Below are 11,715 nucleotides of genomic sequence, written 5' to 3' on the forward strand. Positions count from 1 at the left end.
TCCCTTCTTTGTGATGTGTTACAAGTAAGCCTGCGATTCCCATCACTAAATTATATCCTTTTAAATGCCAGGCAAAAAAAGAAAAGTGTTGGGCGAAATTTGAAATTTCGTGAAGAATCTTCATATTAGCCTTTTGAATTCAAGTTCCTATCAGTTACTGCTCAAATTGAAGCCTTGGCGCAAAACAGGATGTTTATTTTAGCCTGGCGCAGGGCAGGGATTAAAAGCTTTCTTCTAGCTGTAAAACAGAATCCCTGATACTGTTTGGTGCAGCAAAGTGATGCCTGGATTCAGCGAAAGCTACACAGGCAGACCTCACACGTTGATGCGCTGCAGTGCTACAACGATAGAGCCGCTTGTTCAACAAATTCATTGAGTGCGTCTAGATTTGAGCAACGGTGACAGTTTCGTGCTTTGCCTTTGCTGAACCGTGTTTTCTTTCAGAGTTCCAATTTTTCTATGACCAAAAACCATTAACGACAAATTGACACGCTACATTTAAGAAATTGACCTTAAGTGTCAAAAGCGGTTAGCATTAGCAAGAGTAGCGCCGTTGACGTTTCAAAGTTATGCATTTGTTGAGGTCATCACTATACAAATGTATTCCCTACTGTTTATTGATTAGCTATCATTCATCAATATTGTGAGAATTTCAAGAGTAAAATGAAGATAAATGACTGTGTTTCAAAACACTTCACCTTCCCAGGTCATTATGTGTGTGCTGCAATTTGTGAAAATGGCCTAGAATAAGGCCCAAGGTGAAAATCAGCACTGAGCTCATCTGTATTGAGGCTAAACAAACACACTGTCGCCTCATAGCTGGAGAGATTACATCATCTGTGTGTGTGTGTGTGTGTGTGTGTGTGTGTGTGGGTGTGGGTGCGCATGCGCAAACCCTCACCTTGTTTACCGTAGAGCCAGCACTTGGTCCAGGGATTGTGTCAGGTGATTGCTGTTGAAAAACAAAACACACAGAAGCCAAGCATGCACGCACACGTGTAAATACACTGAATAAACACAACATGAGAAAGACCAGTTTTTCAATCCCAAACACATTAGTCACCGAGTATACAATTTAACGGCATCAACAACCATCTCTCAATCACCTGTTAACGTGATTCACTTTACTCAAGAGGGCGGTTTTTGCGTGAGCATGACGACTATCTGACCTGAAATCGATGAAATACGACACTTTTCCTGTCTCGCCAGTACAAGGAGGCACAGTGACACTGTGATCACTATTCTTAGTGATCCACGCCATGTTGTAAAGCCTTTGCCCTGGGCACACCCACGCTAGCCCTACTTCCCTTTCCAGGAAATAGGCGCTTAATCTTTATGGATTATTATCGTGCCAACTGATTTTATAGTCACACCGAGGTGAAACGCTGCTCATAAAACGGATTACAATGGCAGAAAGACTGCAAAAATGACAATGCAAATGAATGAAAGGTTAAAGACCATGTTAAATGAATTGCAAAGACTGAGATCTATGTCATAATCAACTCTAAAGCTATAGCATGAAACTGTTTTTTACCATTTTTGATTTTTCCAGATTTTTTTGGCCGGCGCTACGTGACGCATTTGGGAGTCCGGCATGAGTCGCCTCTCCCCACTATTTAAGAACTTGAGCGGCTTCGTTCACGTCGGTGGTTATCTGGCGCCACTGCGATGTGAAGCTGTGCTAACACAACCGGAAATCCATCTTCCCTTCAGATAGTCCGCAGGCTTGGTTGGTCGCTTTAGAGCGCCTTGTTGTTGGTGGTGAGAGCATGCGTGTCACACAGAGAAATGCGGAATAGCGAAGAGGGGGGGGAAAAAAGAAGTCTGACTTGACAGGCAGCGTGTGGACCAGGCCTTGGGGCTGGCCGGTACGCTTCCTCTTCACATAAAGCCCCCATTATTATTCTAGCGGTTGGTTATACAGTAAGTTGTCATCTACTGTAGTTTCCCCACCGCAGCATGATGTTTCCATCGGGCAGTTAAAATGAGCTCCAAGAAAAGAAACATTGTGGATAGTGTAGTACTTTAAACGGCATCATGTTTTAAACATGGTTTTCTTGAAACATGGTTGACATCACGCAGATCTGTGGCCTCCGTGGACCCTATACGCATCGCTTCATTTCAGAACATACATTGGCAGTGGACTTGTGATGATAAAACACATGACATGCTTTTACTCCAATGGTTTTTATGTTAAAACAATTGAAAAACAATGAGACAACGTCGTACAATAGGAGTGCAGGCAGGAAACCTGGACGGCTGATACAGTTGTGGGACGGAAAACTATCGTAGAGAACAAACGCTGCCCACATGATGATGATAAATGGAGAGATTCGGAGATCATCAAAGGATGGCACGAATGAAAAGGTAAGTAATATACCGTAGTGGAAGATCAATGCACATGCTTCTATGCAAGGGGAGAAAGAGAGGCAAAGTACCCGTTCATAAAAGTCAATGAATATCCATGACACGGATGCGAGCGTGACAGATGGAGAGGGAGCCAAATGAGCTGAGGAGAGATCATATTTAATTGTGTTCATGATAAAGAGAACATGGAGCACGATGAAGACAGCAAACGTGCGAGAGAGGAAAGAGAGACAAATGCACGAGTTAACACGATAACAGACAAGGAAGTCAAAACATCACAACATTGACTAAAGGGATGTCGTGTAGGGGAGCCCCTTTAGAGTAATGACAATATTAATGGGAGCTTCTCTAGAGTACCATATTGTGCTACAAAAAAAATAAAAATAATAAATATTGGGCTGAAAATCAAATGCAGTATGTCAACAGAAATGACTCCTGGGTGTCTTTTTTTTCTGCAGACTTCATTTTTAAATCCAGAACTATGGAATAAGTACCAATGTTCCTATGAATATAAACTATGATCATGTCAAGTCAGCATAAGGCCCTGAATGCTCAAACATGTTTGACCGTTAAGAATATTAGATTGTTATTTATAACATTGCCCGGTTTAATGATGGCGACAGCTCGCCTCTGCAACAGATGTCGCAGCCTCCCAAAATGGACTGTAGTGTAATACTGTACATGATTTTCATTGATAGCAACCATATGAAGCATCGCAACAATTTCCCTTGCAGGAAACACATTCATGTACAGGACTTCACTTTGCAGCGGACACCTGGTTAATTGTTCTCCAACAAAGCAACTCTTGACCTGCTAGAAATGTATGTTTCTTTAACTTTTAAATGCGCAATGGTTGCCATTTTTGTTTCCTGCAGAGCAGTAGTGATGGGACTGCGGGTGAAGTGGGGCACCGCAGACTGAGTGACACTCACATCCTCCTTGCCTTGCTGCTTTGTCCTCGCTCTATTTTATCTCTCCATCTCTTTGTCTTCTGTCCGGTGAGCACCGATCTCTCCCAAAGTCTGCTTTTCTCCTCCACCATCTCTTCTTACAAACTTACCACTCGGTGACTCATTTACAACTGCACTGCACACTCAAGTCTTTGTGTTAGTGCTTTGATTCCTTCTTTTCCTCAAAACGCCGTGCCTCCATCACGGGGGGTGCACATTTGTTGTCAGCGGAGAAGAGAGATGAGGGCTATAAAGCGGGAGCACATGCTGACACGCTTATCTGTGCGATGACTTCAAAGTGTGTCTTTGCGAGCGAAAGAGCGCAGCAGCGGAGCGTGAGGTCATTATCTGCCAGGAATGGATTCCTCTCAGATTAGATTGAAAACAACACGCGCACACACGCAGACATTCACACTCCTGTTTGACTCCTTGACAGATCGGTCACAAACGAGAAAATCAAAATGGGGACATCAAAGCGCCGCTGCATAAAAGGACACACGAGAAGGAACTTTTCTAATAAAGTCACATCTTGTCCTTTGGTCTAGGGGTCATCTACATTCATCTACATTATTCAGGGTATTGTAAAATAAGATGGTATTTGTCAAGGCGAGGTGGTCACGAGTGTTTTAAGAGAGAGAAAATGTCGAAGCACAATAAAATGCATGTAAATACTTCAAAGAAAATGTATTTTTCTTTGTGGCAGTTGGGGTGCGGCATGAGCATCTGTGCGAATGAGCAGAATGGTATCACTTCTGCCTCAATTTAAGCCAGGAAAACCCTGCTAGTGCATGTTGTTACAAAACATAATGATTATGATTATGTGAGCTGTAGTGCATTTTGTCAGCTGGCAATTTGAGAATACACTACCAATACGAATCACCACTACACAAGAAACAAATTAGCCAACTGCTTCAACTGATATACAGTACCCTGAATGGACATTTCATTAGGCACATATTGTGTACATATGAAAATCTAAATTTAAGATAGCGTGCCTTCTCCTTTTGAAAGAAAAGTTATTTTTTTGGGTCATGCGTGCAGCAAATTTGCGCACCCACCAACCACTATGTTCTATGCAGATGCCGCCTCATGAATCGAGTATCACGGACAGAGCGCCAAAGACGATTATATTTGAATTCAAGGATTATCTTTTTGATCAGAACGACATAACTACGCTGTCTAACTTCATTCGTTGCTATGAATCCCAGACGCAGTTAAGCTATGTTAACGTCACAATTTATTCGGTATACAATGGTCGCTGTAAACACTCACTTTAGGAAAAAACATCTTATTTTTATAAAAAATACAAGTATGTAAAAAATGTATTTCATACTCTCAGTTGTTCGTTTCACTTTTATGTGGAAAAACATTTTATTGTCTATCAAATATATGCTGAAACTGAGCAAGCTTGTATGACTTGAAATTTAGTGGGGGACTCGACATGCTTAATTTCTGCCAAAGTAACTTGAGACTTACTTGAAGCTTGAAGGTTAAGACTTACATTATTTGCATGTATTTTCAATTTTGTTTTATATTTATGAATCTGTTTATTTTGTCTTTGCCTCTTCAGCATATATTATGATATATATATTACATATTGCATTGCAACTGGGTGAATTTGTGACCGTTTTGTCTTTCATAGCCTGATTTCTGTCTTTCCTAAACTAATGTATAATGCAGTTACAGGGCTCTGCAATATTGCTGGCAGACTAACATATCAAAGCAGTAGCTCTGCTGCTTGTACCAAAGGAAACTGCATCAAGAAGACAGATTTTAAAGTATGGTTGCTGAAAATGTGTATTTCATGAGCCATAATCACTCCAAAACATGTTTTGAACAACATCACACTCATCCACATGTCCAATTAAAAGACTATGACCCATTTGTCAGAAGCCATTAGTCAAGCGAAAGGCAAATAAACCAGTGTGTCGTGAAGATTCCTTTGTCCTTTAACTGGTTATATGACATCATCCTAAACTAAGCCTCCATTGGTTCCCGTTTTCTTGTGGTTTTTACTTTGTTGTATAGTTTGATAAAACTGGGATTTCTTTTCGGTTTATGTCTGAACCAGACATAGATAAGGATCCAGTCACAATTATCGGGTAATGGCACAAAATACTACCGGGTGTGTGTAGTATGACCGACTTACAACCGCAAATGTATTAATAATGGTCGCTGCGCAATTTGGCCTGACTGACAGAGAGCAAATCAAATGTTGACATTTGACCCGCGAAGTCAAGTGTGTGCATCCGCAAAGTTGGACAGAGCACCACGACGGCAAGTTAGTTGACAACTAGGTTTTAAGTGTTACCTCAAGCAAATGTTCCATCTGAAGTCAAAACTAAAGCCCAGAAGGGTCCAATAATGGAATATTAGAATAAATTACAATATAGATCACTGTAAGACTGTGAACTCTCTCCAAGGTGACGCTGAAAGGCGATCAATGCCTTGATAGGTTAGCTTTAAAGGTTAAGGAAAAACTGCTTATGTCATATGGTTTTTCTCCTATTAGACAAAAAAAAAAAGAAATTCATGTGTGGCCTGAGGAGGAGACGTGGATTATTGGTTTTTACACCATTCTAATTTGTTGTGGTAATGTACTACAGCGCAAAACACGATAAAATCGATGGGAGTTTCTCAAGACTGAAATAAAAGTGTAAATGTCAGTTGATGTGAAAGGAGCACACAGTTTCTATCCAATTCTGCCTTAGCAAAGACTACAAATGTATTATTGCAGCCAACCGCATCACAAAACAATGAACCTCTCCTAGGTTTTCTCATGTTCCTGAACAGTGGACACCTTCGTGGGGGATAAGGACCAAGAGCGACCGCGAATAGTGAATTTCTGCAAATAATTGACACACCTATAAAAATGATTACAATTGCCCATATTAATCGTTTAAACCATAAATATACCACAGACTACGATCCCAAAACACTTTCGGTGTTTTAACCGCTGGATTCCCACAGCGACAAGAAGAACTGGCGGTCGTAGATGGCATTAGCGATGTTCCGTGAAGTGGTTGTTATGGATTCCATGGCTGCGATGCCAAGTTAAGTCCTACTTTGGCGAAACTGTCAATCACAAATCTAACACGGCTGCATGAAAATGCAACAGGGCCTTGTCTCTATTGTGTTTCCATAAACAACAAAAAAGAGAATCTATAGGTATCTTTTATGAAAGAGAATACATTTCTCTTTTATAATGGTACATTTTGGTTTGCCTTCATCCTTTGAATTTGAATGGAAAATGTTGGAATCAGGTACTGTATGCGTATTTATTTTCCTTATTTAAGTCGTTGGCGAGTTATGGGATCAATTGTGAGGTCGTAGAAACTGTGTTTTAGATTAGATCTTTGTAGCATTCCACATTTGACTCGTAAAAAGCAATCAGAACGCTCAGAGCACTGAAAAGCATGAGCCACCTGCAAAATCCTACACCATAACAGTAGCCACATTTTTTACAACTTAGTTTTGTTTTTCTAAGATCCAACATAAGCACAGCAAATGACAACCCTGAAGCGACGAGATCTGAGCCGATACACAGTACAAGCATCTGCATATATACAACGGAATTGTCCGCGATTGTCATATCTTTGAGCAGAAGGTTACAAACATGAACAACCAACCCTTGGCAGTGAGAACATAAGAGCAACTCCTCAGGATGGCTGGCTAGCTAGATTAGACATTTTATTCATTCTAAGAGGGGAATAAAATTTGAGAAATGGGAACATTTAGCTCTCGAGTCAAAAACTTAAAACGACCGCAAAGTAGTTACTTGTGAATAATGGTACAGACCCTTACAGTACCATATTTATATACAGTAAATCACTTTGGGTCAATGGAGCCAAGATAGCCACTGTATGAAATAATAATCCACTGAGGATGCCCCCGCAGCAAGATTTATGATCCTTTCATCACATCATTTAAAATGTTACGTCTGGCCTGTGAATGATGGATGGATTTTTGTGTTGTTGTTTTTTTCACACTGGGTCGACGATGGAATCATTGAATTGACATACATGTGCGACACGCATGATCAGCAATACGGCCGCGGGTGCAGTAGAACCTGAGGGCGGTTGCCTTGACTACCAGAGTGTGAAGGTATGGTGGTGTCTTGGCGGCACTACGGAGGCACTAAGGCGCATACGGGCGCGCGGTGGCCCCCGCGACAGTCACGCTTGGGACAAGTCGTGACGTGGCCACAAAAGCAGCAGCAGCAGCCTCAGCCTCGCTTTCAACGTTCAAACAGTCTCAACAGTCAACAAGCAGCATCAAACGCGGAAGGTGACACGCAACACCGACATACTCACGCTCTTCTTCCGCAGGTGCAGCCCGTGCTTAAGTAGTCCCGGCAGGTCCCGGATTTTGTGCTTGAGCTGAGTTTGATCCCGCGCGCTCCGGTTCCACCGCAAGCCGGCGAGCAGGCCGTCCTCTGCGGGCTCCGAGTCCTCCATGACGGCTGAGTGTGTGCGTGTCCTCGAGTCGCTCCTCAACAGGCGCACCGTCGGCCGTGCCGCTCCGCCATTTCCCCCCTTCCCCTTCCCCTTCCCCTGCCCCTTCCCCTTCCTTCCTGCTCTCACGGAGCAGCGCCGTGCATCTGCAACGCACGTTTAACGAGCTACTTCAGTTGTTCCGCAGCACCGCACACCTCAGGACAGACAGCAGGCAGCGTGACTAGGCGTGCGCGTGATTGTGATGAAGAACTGTGGGGGGGGGGGGGGGGGGGTTCACTCCCACCATTCGCGTGGATGTCATTACGTTGCCTTATACAATTTCCCTCGTTGCATTAATAACATGTACATTTTGGGGAGGGGGCACTCAAGAAATAGGTACGAGTAAATTGCATTTGTATAGTACAGTTGTGTCTTGAGATACGAGTTTATTCGTTCCTAGACCACACTTGTAACTCAAAACATCTCAAATCATCAGAATCAGAATCAGAATCAGAATCATCTTTATTTGCCAAGTATGTCCAAAACACACAAGGAATTTGTCTCCGGTAGTTGGAGCCGCTCTAGTACAACAGACAGTCAATTTACAGAACACTTTGGAGACATAAAGACATTGACAAAAAACAACAACAAACAACAATTGTGCAAAAAGATGCAGAGTCCTCAGTTGGAATGGCTAATAACGCAATAGTCCGGTGCAATGACCATTGTGCAAAGGGCACTGAGACTTCAAGGAGTGTATGCGGTTTAAAGTGACGAGTACTGCGATAATCTGGGACAATGGTTGTGCAAATGTTACAGATACTCCTCAATCAGTGTGCAAATGGAGCAGATACTACTCTGGCATGAGTGGCCACTATATGCAAATAGTGCAGCACGGCGAGACAACTACAGTGAGTGCACGAGTAATACATAATACAGAAATGTGACAACGAACTCAAGTCAAAAAATTGCCAGCTTGTTGTAATGGAATTATAGGTTAGGTGTTTAAGAAGTTGATCGCAAGAGGGAAGAAGCTGTTGGAAAGTCTACTAGTTCTAGTTTGCATTGATCGGTTGCGCCTACCTGAGGGAAGGAGGTGGAAGAGCTGGTGACCAGGGTGGGGAGGGTCCGAGAGGATTTTGCACGCCCTTGTCTTAGTTCTGGCAGCGTGCAAGTCCTCAAGGGTGGGTAGGGGGGTACCGACAATCCTTTCAGCAGTTTTGATTGTCCGTTGCAGTCGGAGTTTGTCCTTTTTTGTAGCAGCACCAAACCAGACTGTGATGGAAGAACACAGGACTGATTCGATGACCGCTGTGTAGAACTGTCTCAGCAGCTCCGGTGGCAGGCCATGCTTTCTCAGAAGCCGCAGGAAGTACATCCTCTGCTGGGCCTTTTTGAGGACGGAGTTGATGTTGGTCGCCCACTTCAGGTCCTGGGAGATTGTAATTCCCAGGAACTTGAAGGTCTCGACGGTTGACACAAGGCAGCTGGACAGCGTGAGGGGCAGCTGTGGCGAAGGATGCCTCCTGAAGTCCACGATCATCTCTACAGTCTTGAGCGTGTTCAGCTCCAGGTTGTGTCGGCCGCACCACAGCTCCAGCCGCTCCGCTTCCTGTCGATATGCAGACTCGTCACCGTCCTTGATGAGGCCGATGACAGTGGTGTCATCTGCAAACTTCAGGAGTTTGACAGTCGGGTTCGCTGAGGTGCAGTCGTTCGTGTAGAGAGAGAAGAGCAGCGGAGAGAGGACACAACCTTGGGGCGCCCCAGTGCTGATGCTGCGTGTGGATGAGGTGGCCTCCCCCAGCCTGACCTGCTGTGTCCTGCCCGTCAGAAAGCTGTAGATCCACTGGCAGATGGCAGGTGAGACGCTGAGCTGGAGAAGCTTGGATGAAAGGAGATCAGGGATGATGGTGTTGAACGCTGAGCTGAAGTCCACGAACAGGATCCTCGCGTAGGTCCCTGCACTGTCGAGGTGTTCTAGGATGAAGTGCAGTCCCATGTTGACTGCATCATCCGCAGATCTGTTCGCTTGGTAGGCAAACTGCAGGGGGTCCAGCAGGGGACCTGTGACACTCTTGAGGTGGTCCAGCACAAGACGTTCAAAGGACTTCATGACCACAGATGTCAAAGCGACAGGCCTGTAGTCATTCAGACCCGAGATTGCAGGTTTCTTGGGGACTGGGATGATGGTGGAGCGTTTGAAGCAGGATGGAACTTCGCACATTTCCAGTGATCTGTTGAAGATCTGAGTGAAGACTGGCGCGAGCTGGTCCGCGCAGACTTTGAGGCAGGATGGAGACACGTGGTCCGGGCCTGCCGCTTTGTTAATCTTTTGTTGTTTGAAGATGCGTCTCACATCCTGTTCATGGATGGTTAACGCAGAGGTCAGAGGTGTGATTGTGGTCGCGGGTGCGGCCGGGTTGGTGTGTGGTGTGAAACTGTCCTTTTCAAATCTGCAGTAGAAGGTATTCAAGTCGTTGGCTAGTGTGCTATTGTTCTCAGCTTGGGGGGATCGTCGCTTGTAATTAGTCAGCGACTGGAATGCATGCCAGACTGATTTAGAGTCGTTTGTGCTAAACTGTTTTTCCAACTTTGCTGTATAGATCCTCTTTGCAATGTTAATTTCTTTAGTCAGCTGGTTTCTAGCTCGATTATACAGGGCCCTGTCCCCGCTCTGATATGCGTCCTCCTTAGCTTGGCGAAGCTGCTTAAGTTTAGCAGTGAACCACGGCTTATTGTTGTTGAATGTGCGAAATGATTTGGTTGGAACACAGACCTCTTCACAGAAACTGATATAGGATGTAACAGTGTCCGTATATTCATCCAGGCTGCCAGCTGAATTTTCAAAGACACTCCAGTCTGTGCAGTCTAAGCAGCTTTGAAGTTCCATCTTGGCTTCATTTGTCCACTTTTTGACTGTTTTCACTGTAGGCTTCGCACATTTAAGTTCTTGCCTGTACGTCGGTATTAAGTGAATTAAGCAGTGATCAGACGAGCCCAAGGCTGCACGAGGTATAGCACGGTATGCGTTTTTTACCGTGGTGTAGCAGTGGTCTAAAGTATTATTTTCCCTGGTAGGACAGTCGATGTGCTGCTTGTATTTAGGGAGTTCGTGGTTGAGTTTAGCTTTGTTAAAGTCCCCGAGAATAATGAGGGGTGAGTCGGGGTGTTTTTTTTCAATTTCGTTGACTTGATCGGCGAGCGTTAGCAATGCGGCGTTCGTGTTAGCTTGAGGCGGAATATAGACGGCAGCGAGAATGAATGATGCGAACTCACGTGGGGAGTAGAATGGTTTACAATTTAAGAATAGCGACTCCAAATGCGGGCTGCAGTGTGTGCTGATCACCGTGACGTCCGTACACCATTTTTCGTTGATATAGAGGCATATCCCGCCGCCCTTTGTTTTCCCCGATGATTCCATGTCGCGGTCCGCTCGATGAATGTGGAAACCGGGAAGCATAATGCCGGCATCAGGTACAGCGTCGCAGAGCCAGGTCTCCGTGAAGCACATGGCCGCGGAACGTCCGAAGTCTTTACTTGTCTTTAACAGAAGATGAAGCTCGTCCATTTTGTTGGGTAGGGAGCGTACGTTCGCGAGGTGGATCGACGGGAACGCCAATCTGTGTCCTCTCTTGCGGAGTTTCACCTGAATGCCGGCTCGCTTCCCTCTGTGGCGCCGCTTCCGTCTCCATGCGCCGAAAACCGCGGACGCCGCACCGGTGAGTAACTCGGGGAAAAAACTGAGCGGATATTCGAAAGTTGGTGACAGAAAGTCTGGAGTAGACTCCTTGATGGTTAGCAGGTCTCCCCTTGTGTAAGTGAGTCGTGTAAGGTCTCCAAAGACGGACGAAAAACACAAAAACAAAGACAATACTAGAGAGCGCGTTACCGAGGCGACCACACTGGTAGGCGCCATCTTATGCAAACTCCACACATTCCTTTCCCATTGAAAGGAATGC

The 11,715-nt window shown here is 44.7% G+C and overlaps 1 protein-coding gene across 2 annotated transcripts in view; it reads right to left on the reverse strand.

Annotated features, from left to right (window-relative positions):
• rapgef5a (Rap guanine nucleotide exchange factor (GEF) 5a) overlaps positions 1 to 7,870 on the reverse strand; it is a 41,442-nt gene extending 33,572 nt beyond the window's left edge. The window contains exons 1-2 of one of the 2 annotated variants that reach the window (XM_061759662.1): positions 7,631 to 7,870; positions 902 to 952 (exon numbers count right to left, since the gene is read on the reverse strand). In XM_061759662.1, the coding sequence (XP_061615646.1) occupies positions 902 to 952; positions 7,631 to 7,774 (195 nt within the window). In that variant the 5' untranslated portion in view covers positions 7,775 to 7,870. The remainder of the gene's footprint in view (positions 1 to 901; positions 953 to 7,630) is intronic. The other variant, XM_061759663.1, reaches the window with a different exon arrangement.
• Between the last annotated feature and the right edge of the window lie 3,845 nt (positions 7,871 to 11,715).

This window comes from Phyllopteryx taeniolatus, chromosome 21 (assembly GCF_024500385.1).
Source record: "Phyllopteryx taeniolatus isolate TA_2022b chromosome 21, UOR_Ptae_1.2, whole genome shotgun sequence".
In the NCBI taxonomy this organism is placed as follows: domain Eukaryota; kingdom Metazoa; phylum Chordata; class Actinopteri; order Syngnathiformes; family Syngnathidae; genus Phyllopteryx; species Phyllopteryx taeniolatus.